The sequence below is a fragment of the Clinocottus analis genome, unplaced genomic scaffold (assembly GCF_023055335.1).
Source record: "Clinocottus analis isolate CAN_PGR_092001 unplaced genomic scaffold, fCliAna1.0.p SCAF_9, whole genome shotgun sequence".
Classification (NCBI taxonomy): domain Eukaryota; kingdom Metazoa; phylum Chordata; class Actinopteri; order Perciformes; family Cottidae; genus Clinocottus; species Clinocottus analis.
The window spans coordinates 13,605,898-13,631,014 of record NW_027176251.1 but is presented as its reverse complement, the minus strand read 5'-3'; the positions used below and the strand labels follow the sequence as shown (position 1 = coordinate 13,631,014).

At 42.9% G+C, this 25,117-nt stretch overlaps 2 protein-coding genes across 6 annotated transcripts; one reads left to right on the top strand and one right to left on the bottom strand.

Moving 5' to 3' along the window:
• Positions 1-1,064: 1,064 nt before the first annotated feature.
• On the top strand, positions 1,065-8,165 carry LOC137780759 (cortexin-3). 3 transcript variants are annotated; one of them, XM_068568961.1, is made up of 2 exons: positions 1,065-1,348; positions 6,147-8,165. In XM_068568961.1, the coding sequence occupies exon 2, from the start codon at positions 6,221-6,223 to the stop codon at positions 6,470-6,472; it is 252 nt and encodes an 83-aa protein (XP_068425062.1). In that variant the 5' UTR covers positions 1,065-1,348; positions 6,147-6,220; the 3' UTR covers positions 6,473-8,165. The 3 variants fall into 3 exon arrangements, with proteins under 3 accessions (XP_068425062.1, XP_068425064.1, XP_068425061.1); XM_068568963.1 differs by lacking the exon at positions 1,065-1,348 and adding an exon at positions 1,495-1,633; XM_068568960.1 differs by lacking the exon at positions 1,065-1,348 and adding an exon at positions 1,824-1,938.
• A 2,937-nt stretch (positions 8,166-11,102) lies between these two features.
• On the bottom strand, positions 11,103-23,535 carry gabpb2b (GA binding protein transcription factor subunit beta 2b). Of its 3 annotated transcripts, none has more exons than XM_068570428.1 (8): positions 23,349-23,535; positions 22,130-22,237; positions 19,863-20,030; positions 18,415-18,609; positions 15,269-15,377; positions 14,692-14,853; positions 13,397-13,518; positions 11,103-12,843 (listed from the first exon to the last, which is right to left on the bottom strand). In XM_068570428.1, exons 2-8 carry the CDS (start codon positions 22,235-22,237, stop codon positions 12,370-12,372), a joined length of 1,338 nt encoding a protein of 445 aa, XP_068426529.1. In that variant the 5' UTR covers positions 23,349-23,535; the 3' UTR covers positions 11,103-12,369. The 3 variants fall into 3 exon arrangements, with proteins under 3 accessions (XP_068426529.1, XP_068426530.1, XP_068426532.1); XM_068570429.1 differs by lacking the exon at positions 23,349-23,535 and adding an exon at positions 23,203-23,318; XM_068570431.1 differs by lacking the exons at positions 19,863-20,030; positions 22,130-22,237; positions 23,349-23,535 and adding an exon at positions 19,796-19,833.
• Positions 23,536-25,117: the final 1,582 nt, after the last annotated feature.

Genomic DNA, 25,117 nt, shown 5'->3' with positions numbered 1-25,117 from the left:
CCCTGCAGTACTCGCTGCCCGCCACTAGATGGAGACGCTACACAGCATTTAACTGAGGCCGTTACGTAACCTTTCATCTCCCTGCCTCCCCGAGCTGCACAGTCACTCTGACCCACTCGGTTCATGGACTGTCACGTCCTGCCGGAGCTCTGAGGGGATTTTCACGTGTCAGAATAAGACAGCAAAGGCTCTCAACCTTGTTATAAAAAAAAAAACACATAACAACACACACATGGGAGTGTTTTCCGCTTGAGATGCTCGTCACACCTTCAGCTCAACGTTGTGGCTGCACAGCAGAGCAACTAGTAGTCCAACCTGCAGCAAAGTCTGTTGATGCGTTGGGCGTGAAAATGATTTTACTGTAGACATGTTGTTAATGTAGAAGATTACATTGATAGTACCTCCCTATATATAGATGTATAGATGTATATTGCTATATGTGTATATGTACACACACACACACACACACACACACACACACACACACACACACACACACACACACACACACACAAACATATATACATACACATATATATATGTGTATATATATATATATATAAATATATATATATATATATATATATGTGTGTATGTATATATATATATATATATATATATATATATATATATATATATATATATGTGTGTATGTATATATATATATATATAATCATGTGTACATATTTGTACATGTATATATGTACAAAAAACTGTACGTATCCACTGTACATATGTAAGTATATATGTGTTTATAGATGTGTATGTATATATTTTGTATGTACATATATACAGATATAGTTTTATATATATATATATATATATATATATATATATATATATATATATATATATATATATATATATATATATATATATATATATATATATATATATATATAGTATTACTTTGATTGAATCATAATCACAATATGACACATGTGATCCATTAGTAATAGACTCGGGGTAGCATGGCCACACCTTTCCCCCCTCGCGCGTACAGTGTAGTCTACCTGGAGGATATTACTATGGCAACAGGTTGCCAGCGGCGACGGGGTACCCACTACACATCCCTGCATCCCCGTGTGCGTCTGCGGGGACGAGCGGCGCGTGAGGACGAGGAGACACACACACACAAGCGGAACAGCAGAGGGTGAGGTCTGCCGACCGGAGAGCGCGAGCCACTGCGAGGCTTTTTGTTGTTGTTGTTTTGTTTGTTTGTTCATTCTGTCAACAAGTGAGGAGCTCTGCGGTCTCCGAAACACGTCCGCTGCTGTGATTTTGATTTCCAGTCTGCGATGGAGAGCCGCCGCTGACGGAGATCCCCGAGCTCCCCTCAAACCAACAGGTTAGTGTTTACGCAGCCGGTCTCTTCCTCCCGCAGCCGACTCACGACCGCATTGACACTCCGCTGGAAGAATCACACGCACGAATGTCCCCCCCCCCCACTCAAACATGTGCATGACATATTTTGATTTTGTTGATGTTGTTGCTGTAAAGGTGTGAAAGCTGCGCCGACACGGGAGGCGTATTTTTGTGTCTCTTCTGTGCGTCCACGTGTGTGCAGCGCAGGGGGGAGTCCGGCTGCGTGTGACTCGTTAAAGCCAAGCCGGGATCAGACAGAGAGGAAGAGGTGCAGGTTTTTAATACGTGCATTTAAATGGCGGCTCTCTCTCTCTCTCTCTCTCTCTCTCTCTCTCTCTCTCTCTCTCTCTCTCGCTCTCTCTCTCTCTCTCTCTCTCTCTCTCTCTCTCTCTCTCTCTCTCTCTCTCTCTGTCTCTCTGTCTCTCTGTCTTTTGTGTGGAATTGTTGTTGAGCTTCTTTTTCTTTCTTTCGTGCGTTGGAGCTGCGGGTGCGTCCACCTTTGATCACAATCTGATTACATGCGTTTGGATCGAGGCAAACAGAAGTCAGACTTTCACCAGCGCGAGGATTCCTGTGCGTACTACTCTGTTGCATTTTCAGATTCAGTGCGTTCATATTTCTTAGCTTTTATTAATGTAGAGTGGCGTCATATTTAGTCACGTTCTCATGCTCGCCTTTCTTCCTCTTTTGCCTGCATTTCTTTACACAGAAAATATTTAACTCCTGCCAAATTATTTTTAAAAAAAGAGCTATCGTTTGAATTATTAATACATATTTGCATAACATGTTTTTTTCTATTACAATTGTCCAATCCTTGGTGTTTCACTGCGTTTGTTTTTAAAAGGTGCATGTGTTGGTTTATTTGTCACATACACAAACGGTGTGTGTGTAGTGAAAAACAATGTTCCCTCGAGACAACAAAGAACAAACAACAAAATGTACATTTCTACATCTGTCATTCTGTTTCTATAATTACTATTATATACTGTATTGGTACATGGCATGCCTCAAAGTGTCCATTCAACAGTTGCCGTTGCAGTCATTTGAATAACGCATGACATTTTATATTGAAAAATGATTGACAGCATGCTGGAAAATGAAGTCCAATAATTCCCTTCAACCGTTTCATTTCACCTGCTCTGATGCATTTTGAATTCTCCATTAGTCACAGTCAACTCACACACACCCACCCACACACACACACACACACACACACACACAAACACACACACACACACACACACACACACACACACACACACACAGAGGCCTGCAGCCCGTTAAATCAACTTTTCAACATAATCTGCCTTGTTTCCAAATTTGGCTCCGCGTCACTTCCTCGTCAATTTTCACTCTGGGTGCCTGACATCGTTTCATCTCGTCTCCTCGCCGTGCCGACCATCCCTGATGCAGCACAATGGGACCGAAATAAACTTGTACGCTTATATTATGCAGTTCATTTTTCCAAAAATGAGACACGCGGTGTCTCTATTTCTGTCATCATGGAGGCTATTTTCAGGGCTCCAGAAGTGATTTATTGTTTTCTTCATCTTCCCTGAAACGCATCAGCTGGTGATCAGAGCAGACAGATAACGTGACCTTCTTCAAACGACAGGGATCTGATTTTGAAAAACAAAAAGAAATAAATCTCTTTCAAAACTTGTCGAGGCATTAATAGCTTAAATGTCGAGCGTGTCTCGACGTGGGACTGTCAAGGAAAAGCTCCAAACTATTGCGCGCTTAGTCATGTCGCTGATGATGGGAGTCTTTGAAGTGTGTTGAGTAACCTGCCAACAAAATGGCAAATTGGTCTCTGGCCCAAAGTGCTAATACTCGGCAAACACCACTGTGACTTTGGTTGACAAGAAGGCGAGATTGTGATTTGACATGATGGGGGACAAATGGCTCGTTACTTATCGTTTCTCGCGGAGAGGGCGATGTATCGCGCCTCTGGAATATCATTTTTTTGTTTTGTTTAAAGTGTGATGGATTACAGGATGCTGATCAGCGAGGCAGGACTGAAAGCTGCTCTCTGTCTCTCTCCAGAGAGAGGCCTATGGAGATGTTTTTCCCTCTGACCGTCTTGTCACTCCAAGAACCCCCAGAACACCCCCCTCCCTCCCTCCCAAGTGGTTGTCAGTCTCTCTGACGGATCTTCACGCTTACAGGAGCGTGACCGAAGGACGCATACCCAGAAAAAGATTGGAGTCTGGGTCGTGCAAATGTTTCTCGGAGGCAACTGATAAGCGGCTAACGATCCCAATTGGTCTGATTGGTTTAGCCCATTAAGCAAAGCAAAGCCAGAGTTACTGGCATCGAACCCTTTGGACCCCTCTCCCCCCTCCAAGCTGCTGTATCCATGTCTTCAGGTTTACAAAACACACGTTTAGGTGGAAAAATATGTTTTATTTGGACCCCCCGTCGAAACAATAATGAGTTGTAATCTGCTCTCACTTTGCAGAGCTGCTTCCTGCAGTCAGTCCATGTAATGGACTTATTGTCGAGGAAATTTCGGGCTGCATTCGCCACAATTCAACAAAAAGTGTGTTTCCCCCCCCCAACAGCCACACAAAAGTAAAATCGGAGCAGAAGTGAGAAGTTTACCAGGATGGGGAAGCAGGAAAAAAAAACGTGTTTTTGCAACCTCACACTATAAATTATTCAAAATGTTCCTCTAATCTTTGCACTTTTTATTCTTGTAAATTTGTTGGACTATTACCTCCGCCAAGAGCGTTCGTGTTTTCTGTTTGTCAGCAGCATTGCGGAAAATTCGGGAGTGGGAGGGTGCAGCACGGGCCCATGACGAACCCATCTGAATCCTAAGGCGGTAACACACCTTGTTTTTAGGGTGTAGAAATGGCGATAGCGGAGGTCTGCGCTCCTAGTTCACAGTGTTTCAAGGCTTTCAAAAAAGTATTCCATGAGGGAAAAGAAACCTCCTTTAGTTGAACTGCACACTAATAGCATCAATAGTTACCTTGTTTTAGTTGATTACAAGCCAGAAAGTTTGGTTGATATAATTATGTCTTGACGGCTCATGATGCTTGTTCAGAGCAATTACGTTGGTGTACGAATTTGATGTGTCCCTGAAGCTGCATAAATAACGGGTGTTCAGCGCGCTGTGCTGTAAGAAAAGGAATAAGACAAATTGTAAAAGTGGTTTGCAGCTATTACTTTGCTCAACGATCCTGCTGGGTCTTTTTTTGGATTGATGAATTTACCCCCAACTCTCTTTATAGAACAGACGAGCCAACGGTTTCTCAAAATGTCTTTCTTGTACTGGGCCTCTTTTTGCCAGAACAAATGATCCACACAGAAAGCTGCAAGCTGTTACTTCAAAATCGGTCGTGATAAAATTACATCTGATTCTGAGAAGAGAGCCTAAGCACCTAAAGCTGACGAACAAACTAGCCTCAGCAGCTGGAAGCTGGATGTTCTTTCGGATTTACAGGTGACTGTTTCTGCATTTTGTGACCCATTGTGACCAGCCGCAGATCATTGCTGCACACGGCTATCTCAGGAGTGACAAACCCCCAGTTCCCTTTTTTTTATTGTCAACAAATCCCATTTTGAAAACTAAAACCTGCTCAAAACCACGACTTCTTAACCCAGTCTGTGGCTCTCGGCCCTTACCCCGCTGGTTGCTACTGAAGATACCTTCAAATACGCTGTTTTATTTTTTCAAAAGATCTCAGCCATTTCCTCAAACAGCTGGACGTTGTAGTTTTCATCAAAGTCCATTCAGGAGTAAATAAGGCATTTGTTTCGGACTGTTTTCAGCAGTGGATCAATACACATGTATCGCTCTTGAGAGCTTGAATATTGAGAGCAGGAACATGTCCTCCAGTGTAAAGGTGCGGCCCATTGACGTGGTCTTTTTGATAGCAATAGAGCTCTGCGGCAGAGTAAGAAGTTATACAGGGTTTGGATCCACACAAAATACAGGAGTTGTCTTTTAATGGGGTTGGTTGACAATAAGACAAATGTAGAATATCCCTTTAAGGGGACGACATTAACATATTCATCACATCAGTTGATATTGAACTTAAAAGGGCTAAACTTGAAAGTCAGAGCATTAACACCGCTGCAAACAGCCATCTGCTGCAGACATCGTGGAGAATATGTCCATCTGAGTGGAGAATGAAGTCACTCTCAACGCCGTGCCACCGCTCTGGTTCTCCCCTCAGGGTATCGTCGTTAGCTCTGTCAGCACCGCTGCCGTTGTTTGCACTGTTAGCGCCGTTGGCCATCTCCTCGTTGCGAGCCGGGTGAAGGCAATCCCCTCAAATCACAGATGCTCTGAATGTTTAATTCAGCCTCTTTCAAGTGAAAGAAACGATCACATTATTACAGACCAGGGGAACCCGTGGGAGTCGCTCGCTTTATACCTGGATGGTGAGCCAGCCTGTATTGTTTGTTTGCATGCCAACAACATGTTTAAAACTAAATGGTGCCACTGAATACAAAGTGATGCCGATTGGTTGCGGAGGAATATAATGAACCGTAAACAGCGTTGGACGTTTCGTAATAGCAGGCTGTGGTTTCAAACTGCCCATTCAAACCCCCGGAGCTGCAGCAATTCAAGGCCAAAAGAGTCCCCGGAGTAAAGACTACTCAGGGAGCCAGCTTTGTGCCACGGGTTGCATAAATAGAAAACCTTTATATAGGACTTTTTTTTTCCTGATTCTACGATTACATTGGGTTCATATACTTGTTTGCATTCGTCTAACCACAGAGGACCCGATCTCCGGTATAATCCGTCTGTTTGGCTTCTCCCACAGGTCCACTGAGCCCATCTTCTCTTTCAAAAATCTTTCCGCAACCGACAAAAGAGCTGGAGCCGAGACGGTCAAGCATGGACGTGCCCAGGATGGCCGAGGGCCTCTTCAGCAGCACGTTGTCCTCGTCAGGTGGCGGCCATCACGTGCCTTCCTACCTGACGCTGGAGCAGAAGGCGGCCTTCGTCTTCGTGCTGCTGCTCTTCATCTTCCTGGCCCTGCTCATAGTGCGCTGCTTCCGCATCCTGCTGGACCCCTACCGCAGCATGCCCTCGTCCAACTGGACAGACCACACCGAGAAGGACACGTTCGATTACCGCATCGTCTGAGGGGCCCCGAGAGTGCATTGCATTTGTACAAATTCGAATAAAGAAAAATGTCATAAATAGAAGATGATCTGGCTGCTAAAACAACACGAGTCTGCCGATTCACCAGGAAAAACAACAGTTCAGAGTTTTCGAGGACGGATTGTCGTCGGAACGAGCGCCAACCAGAGTTCAACAGTGTCACAGCTTCTCCCTGCCAAATCTGAAAATTCTCAACTACAACAAGACAACCAGAACTATGCTATGAAGATTATTGATCAGACCCTCAGTCCGAGCGATTGAACAAGAGCCAGCCCCCCGCCTCCATCCCCTCACATCAGTTCTCCTTTGGACTACCTCGTTCCTCCATCTCATGTGTGGAAGACTTTGGTGTTTTTCTCGCATCTCACACAGGGTTGACTATCTTTTTGAGGTACTAACAGTGTTTACATCCTATCATGTTTACGTACTTAGATTTTTATTGATAATGTAGACAATCAGTGTTTAAAAAAAACAAATAGTACAAAACAAAAAACGCGTAAATAGTCGAGGTTGTTGAGGTATTTGGTTTCATTTAATTTGTGGATGGTCGCACAAGGTCCAACAGACCTTGTGCGACTGATGTGATTCAGGCGAAGAGGAATTTTAATGCCTTAAGTCTTTGTAGGATGCTCCGTGGTGGCTTTTACCTTCTGGACAGTTGGATAAGACTGGTGTCCTAAAGCAGGTTACATAATCACAAAGATGGTAACTGTCATGGAGGTGTTCTCCCTTTAATGTTTAAGGTTTGGACAGACAAGTGCCAGCAGTGAGGGACGACAAGTGTTCTGTGTGTGCGAGAAAAGAAAAAAAAAAGAAAACCTAAAATTTGTCCTTTCAGTCCTGGAGGGCCCTTCAGTGTCCATGTCCTTTCGATGTCAACAACCAAAAGAGGTATTGAAGAAAAAAAACATTTACTGTGCTGTACCGTGTGCCTAATTTGAAGAAGAAAAAACAAAACAAAGTTTAGATTGATGTTTTAGGAAAAAAGAAAGACAATGGGTTCAAATGTTCTGTCTTTAAATGTGTGTTCTTTTGCGTAGTGCCCATTTGAAGACACTCAAACAGCATTTTACTGCCTGCAGTTGGTATATTGACAGTTGGTATGCCGCAGCTGCAGAGTGTTGACGATAAAGAAGATGATGTGTTTTCACGTGAAAACTTTACGACTGATGTTGTGGCTCTTTCCTTGGGCAAATTCTTCAACTGTGCGCCTTATAGTGTAGATTGTTTACAGTATCGTCGGTGTAGCGGAGACGCAGGAAAATCAGCCGGTCGCTGCTGCGACTGTCTCTTTTGCACTTCACGGAGATGTCATAAGAAACCGCTCAAAAGAAGTTGACCTGCTCTTGTTCTGGCCGGGACAGGAAGTGATCTCTGCCCCTTTCGATGACGTGTGGTGTTCTTGTGATCTGCTGTGGCCTTTTCCTACCTATCGCAGATGTTGCGATGTTGTGCAGAGGTGATGTGTGTGTCCCCTCCCCGCATGTATTTCTTGCCAAGTATCTCCTCCGTGCATGATAAATGGTGAAGTGCTTTAATCCTGATGTTGTAGCTGTGGGTCAGTTGCTCAAGCAGCTATTTTCCTGTCTGTACTGGAGCCGTTTTGTTTCAATCTGTTTTCCGCCTCGAGCCACCGTTCTTTTTTTCCTTCTTTTTTTTCTAATAAAAACGATCAGAGAGCAAAACTGCCTTTTTAATGTGTTTTATTTCATTAGGGTTCGTTCACCAGCCGGTCAGAGTCACAGGTGTGGAGGGCAAACAAACGATGGATGAGGAAAACATTCTTCCGAGCCCAACCTGCCCTTTTCAAGGCGGCAGTATGTGCCGGAGGCCCAATGCATTCTTTTTCTCCATATTATCAGGGACTGGCAGTGGTAGCCGGCAGGTGTCTCGATTGGTTTTCTGTGAACCCAGACACTGTCTGGCTACTCACACACACACACACACACACACACACACACAAACACACACACAACACACAAGTCTCCGGGCTCCAGGCCCAGACTGCTCTTCGAGCCGAGACCCTCCAGAACGCCATGTAGAATAACAATCCTCCCTCTGACACCGACGCAACGCTGAATATGTTGATATGCAATCATCTGCTGCATCCCCCCCTGAAAAAAACCTGCATCATTGCTCACATTGAAGCAACCACAAGAATACTTTGACGTCTGAATTGCCAGTGAATCTGTGCATCTGTTCTGTGTTACTTAACAATTCTGCTGATATCACACATCCACAGGTTTATATATATATATAATATATATTTTAGGGGAGCTGGAGCGGATCAGAATTTGAAATGCGAGCTGAAATGTGCAGTCTCCGCTATTTTGGATTATTATATAAGAGAAAACCTACGTCTTTACTGAGGCCTTTTTACTGTTTGCTCATTTGATTTTAAAAGTCAAAATAGTGCCGTGGATGTCATCCAGGAAACCGACAGTTTGTTGCACTAGCAGAGCGAGTATAGCGAACCATCTCAGGATAAGGGACATTGATATCCATCATTTAAAAAGAATAATTCTGACGTGAAGGAAAAACACCTTCAGTCCTCCGAAAACCTTTCGCTCACACAAAAATACCTTTTTGTCACCCGAGGGGCGTTCGACACTGATCTTTTTCGAGCAAAATGGAAACAAATCATTCTGTAATAAAAGCCTTCATTTTCACTCTCAGAAATCTCATTAGCTCACGCCAAACAAAGATCGTAATCCAATCCAAACACGCCCTTACACGGCAAGTGGCAGTAAACATGAACCATTATGGATCGATAGCACAGTCATGCTTTATGCAACATGACTCATATTCAAGAAAGGCTCTGATAATTGAATTATTTCCACCCGATGCTCAGACGCCTTATACGCTGAATTTATTCCCTTTTCCAAGTGGCCCATTTCACTATTCAGCCTCCAGTTAATTTTATGGTGTCTGAGCAGTTTGGAAGAGGACTGTTCCCCTGTGAATGTGAATAGCTGTGCAAGAGGACTAAAGGAAGGGGACTACTGATATTGTGTAATTGATTTTGCAGCGATTCTTCTTATTTCCGAGAGCCATTGCGGTTCATAGTCTGTCACCTATTTCACAGAATAGTGTGAAGCTTCAGGGAACACTGGCACCCAAGAAAAGATGATTGCCAGCATTATTCAAAAATGCTTCAGGTCTCAAACCTTTCACAGAAATATTGGAAAAGTAGTTTAGATCTAAGCAATAGTCAAAGTCTACCTTTGTGAAATCAGCTTCGGGCTTGATGGATCAGCAAAGTGATTACAAATCACTCCCAAGTATGAATGAATCCCTGCAAACAGACCCACAGTTTTAGATGTACACATGCACAAGTACGAGACCCATGGTGTTGGACATGTACATGTACGAGTACTAGACCCACAGTGTTGGACATAAGAGTTCTAGACCCACGATGTTATGTGTACACATGTATGAGTTATAAAACCACGTGTTAGATGTACACATGTACGAGTTCGATACCCACGATGTTAGATGGATGGATGGAGATTGCTAAAAAGGCTGCCAACATCAAAGAAAAGTCAGAGGATCACTAAAGTCTCCATGGTTGACCCTCTGAGGACCACAGATGTCAAAACCAAAATTAATCACGATCCATCTTGTAGTTTTTGAGATATTTCAGTGGTGGACAGACACATCAACGCTGCCAATCCAGGAGCTAAACAGAGAGATAGCCTTCCAGGTTTAGATCTTTTCTATTGGATTGTATCTATGGTTCTTTTTTTTTTTAGCTCCCCATTAAAAACAAAACATGGGAGATAAAACCAAAAATCGTGACTTAAAGAAACGTGATTCTGAAGATGACAGTAGCCATTCTCCTCCGGCGGGCTGTTCTGAGCCTCAGGGCGGGCCCTGACAGATGAAGTGCTGTCACTCCGGGCCTCTCTTCTGGGACAGCCAGAGGGCCCCCGCCAGGTTATCTCAGGCTGTGTTAGTGCTCGTACATCCTTCAAAGCATCCATCAAAGTGCTTTGAGGGCTAGAAAATAATTTGGTGGATCAAACAAGGGCTGCCTTCTCCTCCTAGCTTTAAGTCCGGAGCTAGTCTGTCAAGATTCATGTCAACCACGATCTGCTTTTGCCCTTAAAAACTAGATCAGAGGACGACAGCTGTTCAAGAACTCACAATCAACCCTCCCCCCGCACTCCCCCGCATGCGGAGCCACTTTGTGCTCACGTCTCAAGGGTTTTACTCCGACGGCTGAGTGCAACGATGCTGCTCATCACGGCGTCCGGCTGTTGCCTACTGGGAGCTGCCCAGTGTAATGACAGTCATCGCTGGTGACCATTGGAGAGCTTCACAAGTGCAGCTGGGGGATAAACGCTTCCACTTAAACAAAATGGAACATTTGCATGAATTATAATTTCACATGCAGATAATAACCAGTAAGCGTATGCACAGAAATTAAGAGAGCATTTTAGTAAATGTGTTAGATAAGGGTTTATATATTATTTGATATTGTGTATTTACCATTTAAATGATTAAGTATATTTTCATGTTATCATTTTATTCAAATGTGTTTCTCTAATTAAAACAACAACCAAATCGCTCAATAAAATACAAAAGTACACATTATGTTTTTGGGGTGACGTTTATTGCCTCAGATGATAAAAACAACAGAAAAAACAAAATAACTACATAATTACTTTTTTTTTTTTACAAAGTTCCAAAAAATAAAATATCCTGATGAATAAAGCTCTATAGTGTGAACCAGCAAACATATTTCCCCTGACAGTTTCAATAATGAGAAGATGGGCTGTATAATTAATGGAAGAAAAAACAACTAACAATCAAGCTTGTGTTATTGATGACTGCACTTATTTCTTAGCGGACAAAGACTTGCTTTTGGCCATTTAATCAAAAGGTTTTTTTGGCTCCAAAAAACCCTCAAACCAGCTTGGCTAATTAGTTCTCGTCAATAATGGCACTACTGCTGCTCCCAAAAGACATTTGGGAAAACCGTCATGTGAACAAACAAGTCGAAAATAATTGACGTTGAAATGTCATTTGTCAGCTTCCCTGTTGTTTCCCCCTGCACATCCGTCTCGTTCTGGATCACGTTAAACCCAAAACGCCACACAGTAAAGTAACTGAGTTGACGGCGGATGAGCAGTTGAGCTTTAGATATTTGAAGGTCGCAGGTTTGATTCCCAGAAAAGATAAAAGTGTGTCCGTCAACTGCCGTGCGTTCTGTTGAAGTGTCCTTTGTGGCCGACATTGAGCTCCTATCTGCTCGCTGCAGGTCACCCTGGATAAGAGAGCATGAAGGGCTCTTACTGTAATTGCTTCATGAGTGTCTCTGACCGTACTGTGCACCTGCACCGAGGCCCGATCACCGAGCGACGCATCACTACCTGAGGGCCCTCGGCACAAGTCATGTCATAAAAGAAAATGATGTAAACACAAAGAAATACTTCAAAATGTGAAGGTGAAATGTTTAAAATCTGCCAGTATTCTTAAGATTCAAATATTCCAAGAAAGAAATCCTTGATTCAAGTCGCCACAGCTAAAAGCTAAGTGTGAAGGTCCATCTTCCCGGAGTTGCCTTTATATATTTGGATTGTATGGACGCAGTAGTAGACCCGATCTGAATTACGAATTCACGCACATATGGTGCATAATACGGTGCATCCGTGAGCTAGCACTGCCCCCATAGCTCAGCTACCATTCAGTATGGAGCCTCATTGTGAAATTACAGCCGGAGCTAAGAACCACAAAGAGATAAAGTCCATGATGATGCCAGAATGTCCTCTCCAGGCTCAGTGTGTGCTTGATGTAAAGTCCTATAAAAGATGTAGCTCTTTTACAAAAAAGGTAATAAAAACTAATTAAATAGAATAATAGATAAAACACACAAGCTAGCGTCTGCGCCCCCCTCGGCCCCTCCCTCGGCCCCTCCCTCGACCTCGTCGGCAGGGGGAGGACTTGTGCGTTTCCTCCGTGGCATCGATCTCCACATCCAGCTTGCGCTCACTCACAAGAATTGCGTCTTCTGGGAGTTCACAGACGACATTCTCCTCCACCTTTGCGCCCTCCCTCCTCACTTCTTTCGCCTCTTTTGTTCCAGTTTCCTCTGTCGTCTCCACCTGCTCCTGCACCATCGTCTCCTCCTCCTGCTCCTGCTTCACTGTGGCGCCGTCGTTCAAGGTGTCCGATACCACCGCGATGCCGTTGTTGATTCTGCTGTTGCTGGAGGCGATGGCCTGCTCTAGTTTAAGGCGGTACTGCTCGGCCTCCTGCTCCTTCTGCAGGAGCTGCTGCTGGTACTCTCGGGCTTTAAGATTGGCTTCCCGCAGCTGCCGCTCCAGCTGCTCGCGACTTTCACTGACCTTCTGGAAATCAAAGAAACAAATCAGCGGTCAAAGCATCCAGTGAAATTACATTTCCCGCATTTGAATTAACTGGAATGCGCCCTTTAGGGTCATGATATTAAAGGACGAAATAGCTCCAAAGAAATATGTGTTAAACTGCTTTAATGTTAGTTAAATGAGCTTCAACCAGAGACACAATTACATAATGGAAGCTTTCAATTCATAAGCAGTAAATATGGGAAATAGACTCACATAAATATAAACCAACCGACAACTGAAGATGTCGTAAGATAGCAGAGTTGGTTGTATGGGAATTAAAAATACTACTAAACTAGCACTACTAAATTTGGGTTTTCATTACTTTGAATGACAAACCGTTTGTTTTTTTTAGATACTTTCGCTTTTAAAAGGTACTTTTCGTTTTGAAGAACCAAGTCAGACCTTTCAGCTGAACTTCCTGACAGTAATTACATGGCGCTGCCATAAAACCTACGCTGCAGATGAGTCATGTGATTATCCCAATGCGTAAAAGGTTCAAACAGCTGATATGTGCCTATAGGTCCTCCTGGCTTACCTTGTCTTTTACGCTGATGTGATTGGCTGCGGGGTCTGTCTTCCTCTTGCGTGTGGGCGTGGCCTCCTGAGGCTCCTCGAGGACAACCTCCTCTGTGATTGCGCCGGCTGGCAAAGCCACCACTGCAACCGCAGAACAGAGAAGGGTCACATGATCGGTTGGTGCGTAAATATATTTACATTTTGATGATGCTTTGATGATCCTTTAAGAGGAGATCTCTTTCTGTTATATTTTAACTCCTTGGTTTGGTAACAACCACCTTCCTGTTCTTACTTGTGGCGTTGTATGAGCTTCTTATGCAGTCAGACTACTACAGTAGATGGTGTCCGACATAACCCGGCACGGTAGCAAAGCAATGTAGTGCTGTGGACGGCGAAAATATTTATTTTAGCCACCTAATAAAGGGCCCATGTAAGTAAATCAATATCAGTTTAAGTGAAAGCGATACTTTAAATTAAACCACCCAACTCCTTTGACAAAAAACAACAGTTATACCTCGCAGAACACAAAGTGGCTGGTCTAACCATCAGTTAGTTTGTCTTATTGTTGAATGTAATGTTATTGTTTGGCTGAAAATCTGAACCAACCCTTTAAAACACAGAAAATCACCCAAACTAACAGATCAGGACCAAGCGAGGTTTTATATATATATATATATATATATATATATATATATATATGTGTGTGTGTGTGTGTGTCCTGTCTGTCTGACAGCAAGGTAAAGCAATGAAATGTCCCTGTGGCACTGTCTGTTTCTCTAAACTGGGTCGGACCTCATCTACTGCTGCTCATCTCCTGATGGATAGGTACCTCATACGATCCCACTTCAGGAGAAGCCAAACTGTCCCTTGAGCTGGTTTTCAAGTTGCTTCCGGCTTGTACATTTGTTGTAAACACTATTTCTGAATAAACACACTCGACCTCCAATATGCCAAATAGTCATGTTTTCTACTTTTTTATATATAGAAATCCATTTAATAAGCAGCTTTTGCCACTGACAGTACTTTGTTTTCAGGATGTGTTTGAAGTTTTACACGGCTCATTTTTAAATTCATGATGCAAGTGAAGTGCAATGTCGTCTTGAGGTTGTCTGAGCTCGTCCCAGCAGCAGTGTGTCTGCTCGTGTGAAGTCTGCAGAGTTGTAATGTTCCAACTATCTGATTGCTAGAGGGCCTATTTTCTTTTATTGGCATATCGCTGCTTTTTTTATTACATTTTTTAGAGGCCATCTCTATTCATGATTCTTAGCTTGTCGTTCCTCGTCAGTCTACAAGGGCGCTCTGTTGCCCACTCACTCTGTTGACCCTGCAGGGTGAAGAAGAGCTGCTGGCCCAGGGACGCCGGCTGCAGGTTGCCGTGTTGGTCCGTCACTATGGTGATGACCCTCTGCCCGCCGTCGCCCACATGCTGAATGGTTGTCTCCACCGACTCGGCGGCCGTCACGTCCTCCGACTTGCCTGAAGACAACAGTTGGCTCACGTTAGGTAACAGCCGCCGCGTGGGATGACTGCGACAACATCACGCGGCTCTAAAATTAAGCCACGGCCAGAACGTGTTCAGACGCTCTGTGGATGAAGGACAATCCTAAATTAAGTTTAGTTAAATTAAGGTGTATTCTGTGAGGAATACGAGAACCGTGCCCGGAGTCGGCAATAATTCATCACTCCCTTTATCTAGCATTTGAGTAATTCTACACAATGTAAAGTCCAGATGTTTTAATATATGACTACATGTCTCTTGAGACAACACAGCAAGTCCGTGATTTGAGTCAAATTTTATTTTCCCCTCTCTTCCACCTATTCGTTCATAATTGTTGTCTCTTCGTCTCTGCACCTGAACACAACTGGCGGATAAATCCTGTGTGATGCCTACCTGTGCTGGTCTTGGTGGCAGGGACCAGCTCTGAGAGGTTGACCAGCCCATCGGCACGGATGATGTAGTGGGACTCTGGCTCGATGTTTACCTGGTTCTGCATGCCGTCCTGCACACAAACACACACACACACACGCACACGCACGCGCACAAGCGGTGGTTATATTGAGCTCTACTGCAGTTAAAAGACTTCAAATTAAATAATATGTGACTAAATCCAAGAAACAGGAAGTGGGGCAAATTCTGCACAAACCTAAAACAGAACTGTTGAAAGTGCTTAAACTTGCAATAACTGACTTTTCAGGCTATTTGTGCAACACTGGCTACACTGCCCTCAGTCCAACGCAAGAGGATAAGGAAGTAGAGCTCATCACGTCCTTTGGACAGGAACCCATGTACGCATTAATAGTTTCTTTATTGAATTACGCACAAAGTGCCAGAAACCAGATCCTACCAGGAGACTAGTTTGCCCGATAGCTAGCTAGCTCGTAAATCCCGCCGTGCTTTCATGCTACACTGGTTCCAGAAAATCCGCCAGACAGAGTTGATCTGGCGACAGCAATGAGCTTTTTCTCGTGTCTGCCTCTTTGGATTTAATCCAATAACGAAACCATCAGAGCGTGCAGGGACCGCACAGCTCCCGTTATTGGCACAGTTAACGCAGAGATGGCTCACGTGAGCCGCAGATTGACGCCACAGGCCAGTATTATAAAATAGCAGTGATATTTTGACTCTCGGTGATTCAGCTGACCTGCTGTTAATTATTAGTTGGCTTTTCTTTTTGAAATTATTGTTGAATTTAGATTGTACGGACACAGTAAAGAGGTGAAGTGCAGTTTTGAGACATTTCAACTGAATGTGTAATCCAATCAGATAACAGACACAAAACGGAATCAAACACTTTGATGTACGAAATAGGATTATTCCAATTGTTTCATCTATCCAAAGATAAACGGTTTACACACAAGATAAGAAAGCAGATATCATCAGTGTAACTGAAACTTTTAGACACTAGTTTCATTCTAGAAAGAGTCTCAGTTTGTTTTCGTGGGGGGTTGAAAACGCCCCGAAGAAGGTGAATCAGATCTGTGCTGTGTTTATTTCACTGATGGTTACGACTCTCTCCTTTTCTAAAATTGGCCCCTATTTCCGAGCACAGTGTGCAATCTGTGTGGTTAATGGTGGATAAAATATGATGGTCGCGATAGGTGGAGGCTGAGGTTTAAAAAAAAATACTAGTTTGTTTTAAGCTTTATCCACTGATGTTTCGTTTGCGGTGTGGCAGCGACGTGATTCCATCTGAAGTTGACCTTTTATCCACACAGACTTGATGAGGGAGAGAAACACGGTTATGTATTTCATGGAAGGCCACAACGTGAAATGCCCAATATTTTCCATTTCTTTCTTGCCAGCTAAAGTGCTGTATTTCATCAGAGCGCTGCAGTGACTTAAAGGGGAAGGGGGGAAGAGTTTGGCAGCAGCAAAATGTATTTTATCCACCTAATGAAATCCATATTAGCCGACTATATATTTAGAATATTTTCACTCTGCTTTACGTTGCTGTCAGACAGAAAACTGAAGCTGCTACATCATCATTTTTTCTCTCAAGGGAGCTGCTGGTTTATGGCTGCTCGTGTTATTGTGTGTATTTGGTGAATCTGTGCTGGTGGTGTTCTGCGAGGTAAAAAACTTTGAAGAGAGACAAGATAACAGGCTTCAGTTCCCTGGTGGGAAAGGGCCGTTTGACGGCACTGTAAAAGCAGGGGAAATATTCTCAACGTAACGTTCACTCATACTAATATCGTTATTTTTTTTAAGTTGCTAAATTACATTTTGCTGGTGCTCTCGACCACAGCGGCACATCACTCAGCTCCCGTACCGGTGGTCTTCTGCCTGCATCTTCAATCTGATCAAACCATTTCTTCTAATTTCAGATAATAAATCTGTATCATGGTGCACTCACTGTGATTCAGCCCCTTCAATCGTGCCCCCAGAGGGGGGAGAGCATTTCATGGCTGAGGTGGGTGTTTATGTGTCATGAACATGTGTCGGCGCCCTTCTGCACGCAGCCGCCTCGCAGCGGGTCAACCGGCTGCTCTCGCCGGAGGCCCTACTATCTGCATCCTGGCTTCGTGGTAAGAGGGCCCGTCCAAGGAGAGGAGTTATCTAACGGCAACGAGAACCTCCTACGCACCGCCCGAAAGGCCTCACCTCCGTGACGCAAGGCCTCGGTGGGGGAACCACACTCTTCCACCTGAAATACTGCGTCCACGACATTTCAACCTTAATCTCGCACCACGATGAATTATTTGATTTACCAGTGTGGACTCTCCTTGTGTTTTGCACCGACGATGTAGAGTCCCGTCTTGTGTGAAAGGGTTCTCTAAATGCGGGCGGCAGGCAGAGGGCCGTTTGCACCGGTTTCTGTCTGACGAGCGGGAGCCTGCGTGGCCACTGAAACCATGGCAACGCCGGGGAGAGTCCGACTGGAGCTTTTCGTGAGTCGCACTTATGAAAACATCAAACGTGTGTTGTTTTTTTTATTTACAGGGGCACCGCTGTGCGTCTCGAAGCCTGCAGTCTGACGCCTCGTCTCGTTCTCTTTTGTCTTTTTGTTCATCTCCCCGGCTCCCCCATTTCTCTTCTCCTCACCAAGCCCCCCCTCCTCTTTCTGTTTCTCTCTCTTCCCCCGAATCTCTGTCCATCTTTCTCCCTCCCTGCCTTGCTTCTCTCACAAGCCCCTCATTGCTCCATCTGTCTCTCCTCGTCTTACCCGCCTTCATCTATCTGTCCGTCTTTCTCTCTCTCTCTCTCTGTTTCTTTCTCCTCCCCCAAATGTCTGCTGTTCAGTTACCTGGCTTTGTAACCAACAGAAACAGAAATGACCTGAGTCCTCTTCCTTGGATGCCTCACGCATCCTTTCCCTTTCAGTCGTCCGTCCTTCTATCTATTTATTTCCCCCTGCATCATTTTTGTCTTCACTCTCTTCCTCTCCCCACCCTCCTCATCTTCACGTCTCTTTTGACTTTCCATTCTCTTGTCCTCCACCCATTTATGTCCATCCTTCATCGGTCTGGCTTACTCCTCACATCTCTCTCTCTCTATCAGTATGCCTCTCCCCATCCCCATCCCCTCCGTCCATCCACCTGTAGCAGTATCATCAGCTCGGTGTTGCTGGTATCCATGGCGATGTCGAAGGGCGTCTTGTCGAACTTGCTGAGGCAGCGGACGTCTGCGCCGTACCTCAGCAGGAGCTCGGCCACCTCCCTGTGGCCGCGCTGGGCCGCCCAGTGCAGCGGCGTCATCTTCAGCATGTCTTTGGCGTTGGTGTCGGCGCCGTTCTGCACGAAGACGCGGCGCCCCCCCGTGGTGAAGGCAGGGAAACAAACGCCAAAGAGGAGGGAGACAAAAAGGGAAGTGATGAGAAAAGATGTTGGTGACGAAGACGCAATCTAACAACGGTGAAAAAATATGAGAAGCTTCAAATGAGTTTTGCTTCACAGGGAAACAATTGCACACACTGAAACCATCTGTCACACATTACATATAATAATAATAATAATAATAAAAATGTCTTATTCAGGATGTGACACTTCGATCATACAGAGTGTGGCCAATGGTATGTGGACACAAGTCTGGATCCGTAGTTCATGGTTTGGGCTTGACCCCTTACTTCCAATTTAGGACATTCCTAATGGTCGGACATCAAATCGTATTAAGACCTGGAGTCTTTAACGTTTTCCAGACCAAGAACAGAGAGAGAGAAAGCTATCCCTGGAGCAGGGATAAAATGTAGTTTCCTATTAAACTGGGCCTACAATGAAGTGCTGGGTGACCTGAAGTGTATAAACATTATTTTTTAATGCCGCTTAAATACCAGGCTGTTCGATTTACAATACTCAGCCACTAGTTCACCATTAGATTACATTTAGCTGACGCTTTTATCCAAAGAGACTTACATTTTTGCTCTGTACACCGTAGACACAGCTACAGGAAACAATTAGGGGTTAAGTGTCTTGCTCAAGGACACAACGACAGGGACTAGCAGAGCCAGGGATCAAACCACCGATCCTCTGATTAAAAGACGGGCATGCTAACCACTGAGCCATAGTCGCACAGTCACCATCATGGATAAGTGCTGCAGAGAGATTTAGCAGAGGTTTGCCAGCATAAAGATTCATGGTCAAAATTAAATATTTGTATTACTAAAATGGCGTATAATATAATAATATGAATAACATAATATGTTCATGTTACTGTAATGTGTATTTTCAGACTTTTTTTTTTTAAAGAATGTATCTATATAATATTAAAATGTAAAAAAACAAACATATTCAAACAATTTGTGGGAGGGACCCCTGAAAGACCCAGACTTCATGTCTGCTATCCACTTTATAGTAAGAGTTTGGGTTGAGCCCTCTCCTGCTTTGACAATGCCCCGCCCCTCGCCCATTAAGATGAGCAGGGCTTTATGGTCCAACCTGAGCATCTCACCTACTACATTCCATAATAATCAGAATACTTTACTTTAAGCGTAAAACATGAACATGGAATGACCATGTGACCAAACACACGGCAGGATGTCTCTCCTCACCTGCACGAGCAGGTCCACGATGGTGGAGTGACCCTCCGAGGCGGCCATGTGAAGAGGGGTCTTGTCCACTTTGGTCCGGGCGTCCCGGCTGACCCCGGCACGCAGCAGCACCTCGGCGGTGGAGTGATGGCCGCACTGGGCGGCGAAATGCAGAGGCGATGAGCCCAGCTGGAGAAAAAAGGAGTAGAGAGAGAGAGAGATTCTTTATTATCTTTATCCAGGGAAAGAGATTTTTTTTGCACGATCACATGAAGTCAGAGACTGAGTTCAACAACAGCTCAGTGTTTAATAGGGAACTTGACAGGGGTCACTTCGGAGGGATGAAGTACATCTCAATCGTCTCTGGGTCAGAAACTCAATTCCCCAACTCCCACACTAATTCCTCTGACTTTCAGGCTGCCGCAGAGTGAGCCGATCAAGGATTTAGTATTGTACTTCCACAAAGTTGGCCGGCTCTTGAGAGACAGATGAAAAACTGAATGCAGCAAAGGTGCAGAGACCCACACACTTTGTCCTTTTCAAGGGGTCAAGTTCACTTCACAATGCGACTAAGTAGCTGCTTTCTCCAGACACCCTGCCTGGTAAACATCCAGGTCTGTGAAACTTCAGTCTTCAGTCTTTCTGTCATGTCATGTGACATGCGTTACCAAAGGGTTGCCGTGTGGACGGAGATCGAATTGGTGTAGATGTAGCCTGAGACTTGACGAAGCCCCCAGAGCCACACACACTATGCCGACTGCTTCCACAACCTGAAGAGTACCCCTCGCGATTCTTGCATTATTTTCACAATGATCTCGTGCTCCCGGCATGTCAGATTTACCGTTAACACAAACTGTCAACTGAGAAAAAATGACGTCCCGCGTTCGTTTCTCAGTGTAATTACTACGGATGTGGGAGTGTGTCACACACTGCGGCACACGCGACAGCTAATCCACCAGCTTTGACACTCGGAGGTAATAGAAATTCAAAACATCATCTGTTATATTCACACAGTCAGCTTTACTTCTGGTCCATTTAATTAATTTTGAATTCATGCATACATACATATTTAAGATATGGGATGTCGTCGTTCTAAAACCAAATATATATATATATATATATATATATATATATATATATATATATATATATATATATATATATATATGTATATATATGTATATATGTATATATGATAAATATAGGTGAAATCTGCTGCTATTTCTCTGCTTATTTAAAAAATGTGACCATCACGTTGCATGAATCCACTAAGTCATGCGGAGTGTGACACACTGTCCCAGGGGAATGACGGGACTCCACTTTAAAAGCCATCATTTCTGAGAACCTTCATATGCTCTGTACAGCAGAGCTACAGGTGGCTTTAGGGAAGAGGACATTCAATTAAACCCCATTAGTGAAGTGCACGGTGCCCGTGAGCGGTGAATTATAAATGAATGTTACGTATAGATAGAGTAAGAGGAATTGCCTGTGGGTTTTTGTTTATTTGTTATTTTAAGTAGGCTTGATTGTTTTTCAAAATCAATTTGCAGACCAATTGAATAAACAAAAAAATGCTAATTAGGAAGACTTTTTTTTTTATACAAAAGACACTAAATGTTCTGTGCTTCTAGAAAGATAAACACTCATAAAAGTTGTATGTTATGGTGGAATGGAGATTTAATGTCAGTGTAAAGTATAAATAGATTAGTCCATCAGCAGAAAAAGTGGTGGGCAACTACTTTGAATACCGATTAATTATTCAGCGTTTGTATCATTTTTTTTTTTTTTGTATCAGATTTGCTTCTTCTGTTTGTCTTGTGTGACCGTAAACTGAACGTCTTTTAGGTTTTAACATTTTACATTAAAAAGATTGAGAGGAAACTCTCTCAGTATTGTTTTACATTTTGCAGTCCAGACGATGAATATATTAATTGAGAATATGGCGTGTGGTTGGTTTCCATCCTTCAGATATAGTTTATTTCATGGCACACGTGAGCAGCAACCTTGTTGTCCTGTACCTATGTGCAGTTTTTGGTTTGTTTTACCGTCTTTGAACAGCGAGAAAGTGCGTTTGCAGACAGGACTGAATTGAGTATGTGAGTGATGTATGTTTTTTCTGTCTTTTGAGCTCAAAATGACGCCTGAGCATTACTGTCACTATGCCACTGCAGGCTGACTGAGTCCCAAAACGAAGAGCTGACAATTTCTGTTTTTTTGGACGCAGACGAATGTTCGCACTTACAGATTAGCTTGAAGATTATTCCATAATTAACGCACATCGGCCTCACCCAGTCAGAAGTGAATGGCGCCCCATTGGCCATCAGGGCTCTGACATCATCGTCCTGTCCACCTCGCACTGCCTCCAGTAGCTGCTGCCCGAGATACACTAGTGACATCTGCTGACAGGTAGGAGAAACACAGTGATACCAGTCAGGCGAGGGGAAACAAGAGCACTCCGAGATGTGACTGCTGTGGTGTTGCTTTTTGGGGAAAACCATAATATACAGACAGTTCACAACAGTTTAGTAATGCTGTGTCTTGTGTTTGTTGAGCACATAAGAAAACTTCTCAAACATGAGGATTTGCTATTTCTCTCTGCTTTTTGATGTCATTGTACATTTTCCTTTCTTCTTTGTTTTGGACAGTAGGTTGAACAAAAAAAAAAAAATTTGAAGACATGAGACAATTCTGTATTATGCACAAAACAACTAGTATTTGTCACTATTGAATTATTATCTATATTATTATTTTATGTTGCAGCACTTGATAGTAGAGGCACTGTTATAGCAATGCATTTATATTTAACAAGATCATCATGGGCTTTGTATACAAAAATCTGGAAACTACAGCTGCTGAATCCATGGAAACTGACATATTTTAACCTCTTTAATAGGGTCGAGCAGAATTATAAAGTACTAAAACCTCAAAAACGTACTGATGGTAAATTGTACTTTTACGTCCCACCCTTGTAATGGTTCGCTGTGGTGAGTACAGTTACAAAAACAAAGGAACTTATACATTTACACAAGGAATGTTAATTTTACAACGTCAAGCATGCATTATTTTTTTTTACATGTACATTTTTTTGTGTGCAAAAGATGCCACTGCATGTCGACACCGAAATGAAAGCTTTGAGCGCACGCGGCTCATCGTATCACGTAAACACGTTGCGACGTTACAAATAAAAATTAAGAAGATAAACTAAGAATGAGTTCGGTTTGTTCCGGTGGAAGTTGCGGATATTAAAGGAGCGATTTCCACATCCGCCAGTCAAGTCTCCGAAACATCGGGGTCGACGGCTCTGCGCGGATGTTTACCAACAAACAACCAAGTTAACGTTGAGACGAAGCCAGACTCTTACGTCTCAACTGACAACTGGAAACGAACGGCTCGATCCAACGGCTCTCTGTTCTGTAACTATTAAATACTATCGTCGCGTCCGTCGACCGTTAGCTCTTAACAACCAGCCGTTTCCTCACATTAACAACGTCTTTGTGGTATACTTGCCTCAAAACGGTGATGTCACTAGAGTGTCTATTATTTTTTTCAGATTTCTGATAAACCCCTTGATGGTTGTTAAACTTTCGTAACTTCTTCGCGAAAAGAAAAAGAAGAAAAGCATATCATTTGTGTGTGTTTTGTTTTTGTTTTGTATTATTATTTGAGGATTAAAAATGGCGGCGACATGAAAAAATGTAAAGCGAGGGATTGGATCATGGGGTGTTCCGGTTGGACTTTTCAAAATAGAACTAAACTCACGTCACAATGTGTTTTTGGTGGTAATTATTGCAGTACATTTCACTAAAAAAGTCTCAGTATTAAGTGGAAAGGTCTTATTTGTTCTCATTTAAAACCTCCCACAATGTTCTATTTAATATCACGACAAGATATGTAGCATACGTGGTCATGATGTGTTTTCCAGGAAAGATGTTTATTTTGAAGGTGAAATACGATTTTCGTGCTGTTATTTTTAGATCACTTTAGGTTGGTTCTGTGCAGTTGATCATAGTGCATTTTTTCAGAAGTTTTGGAGAATACCGTCGTATTCAATACAAAATATTTTCACAGTAAAATAAATTTGTTTTAATTACTTTTATATATTTGAGATTATTTACCTGACCATTAACTTGATTGCTCTTTAATCTGAGTTTAGAATTTATCTTTGAACCCATTTTTACATTATGTCCCTTATGTGTCAAGAAAAGAACGCATAATTAGTATATATTTGTTTAATTCTGATCACTGTATTATTTAAGGGGTAGTAAAATAAAAATAGTTCATTTGATTTAAACCAATGTTGTCTCTCAAACAGTTCAATGCCAATTCAGTTCAAAGGGGCTTTATTGCATATTAACATAGCATATACCTATACGTTCAGATTTCCAAAGCAAACAAACTACCTTTCAACGTTTCTCTCCAGGATGGAGAGTAGTCACTTAACTTAACCTGCTCCGGAGTGTGTCGGATGTTTAGCTATTTGCCTGTCTTCTTTGATGATAATAATATATGTAAGAAGTGTAGTTTATTTGCTAGGTTGGAGGCAGGTATCAGTGGGTTAGATGCACGGCTCCGCACCATCAAAGCACAGATGTTAGCTACATTAGTTGCCCACCTTTAACTATTTAAATTTGGAAAATCAGAATGTTAAAATTGAGCTTGGTTTAGTTTTTGTATACAGATTGTGATTGTTGATCAAAAATAAAATAAAGAACATTGAAATTGCTAGTATTGCTATCAGGAAATAGGAGTTTACATGACATCAAGTCTACGATAAACATTTTTCTTTTGACAAAACATATGTCAGTACACCACTTCTCGTGTGAACCTGTTGCTGGCACGACAATGGATGGCTTAACATGTTTAAAAGAAAAAATACTAAGTCTTTGAGATTTCTGTATACTCATTGGTAATATTTTGCCTATTATTTCATATTGCTGCTTTGGAAATCAGTTTCTGATCTGTAATGCCAATAAAGCTGGCTCTGGCGCTGCCAAAAATACAAGGAATACAATTGTTAATAAATGACAGGATGAATAAACAAACATGAACACTGTATTTTCTTCTCGTCTTTATTCCAGGGTATCATACAATGCTGATGAGAAAGTGTGAAATTGATAAATGAGAGTGGCACTGAGAAATTGTTCATACTGGAACCACAAAAAAACCTAAAAAACATGGTCTAGTATGCTAATGACAGGCTATATTCTCTGTTATTGTGTTGGCAACAGAGGATTTTGTAAAGAGACAGAAAGCAATTAAAATGATGCATTTTCTCA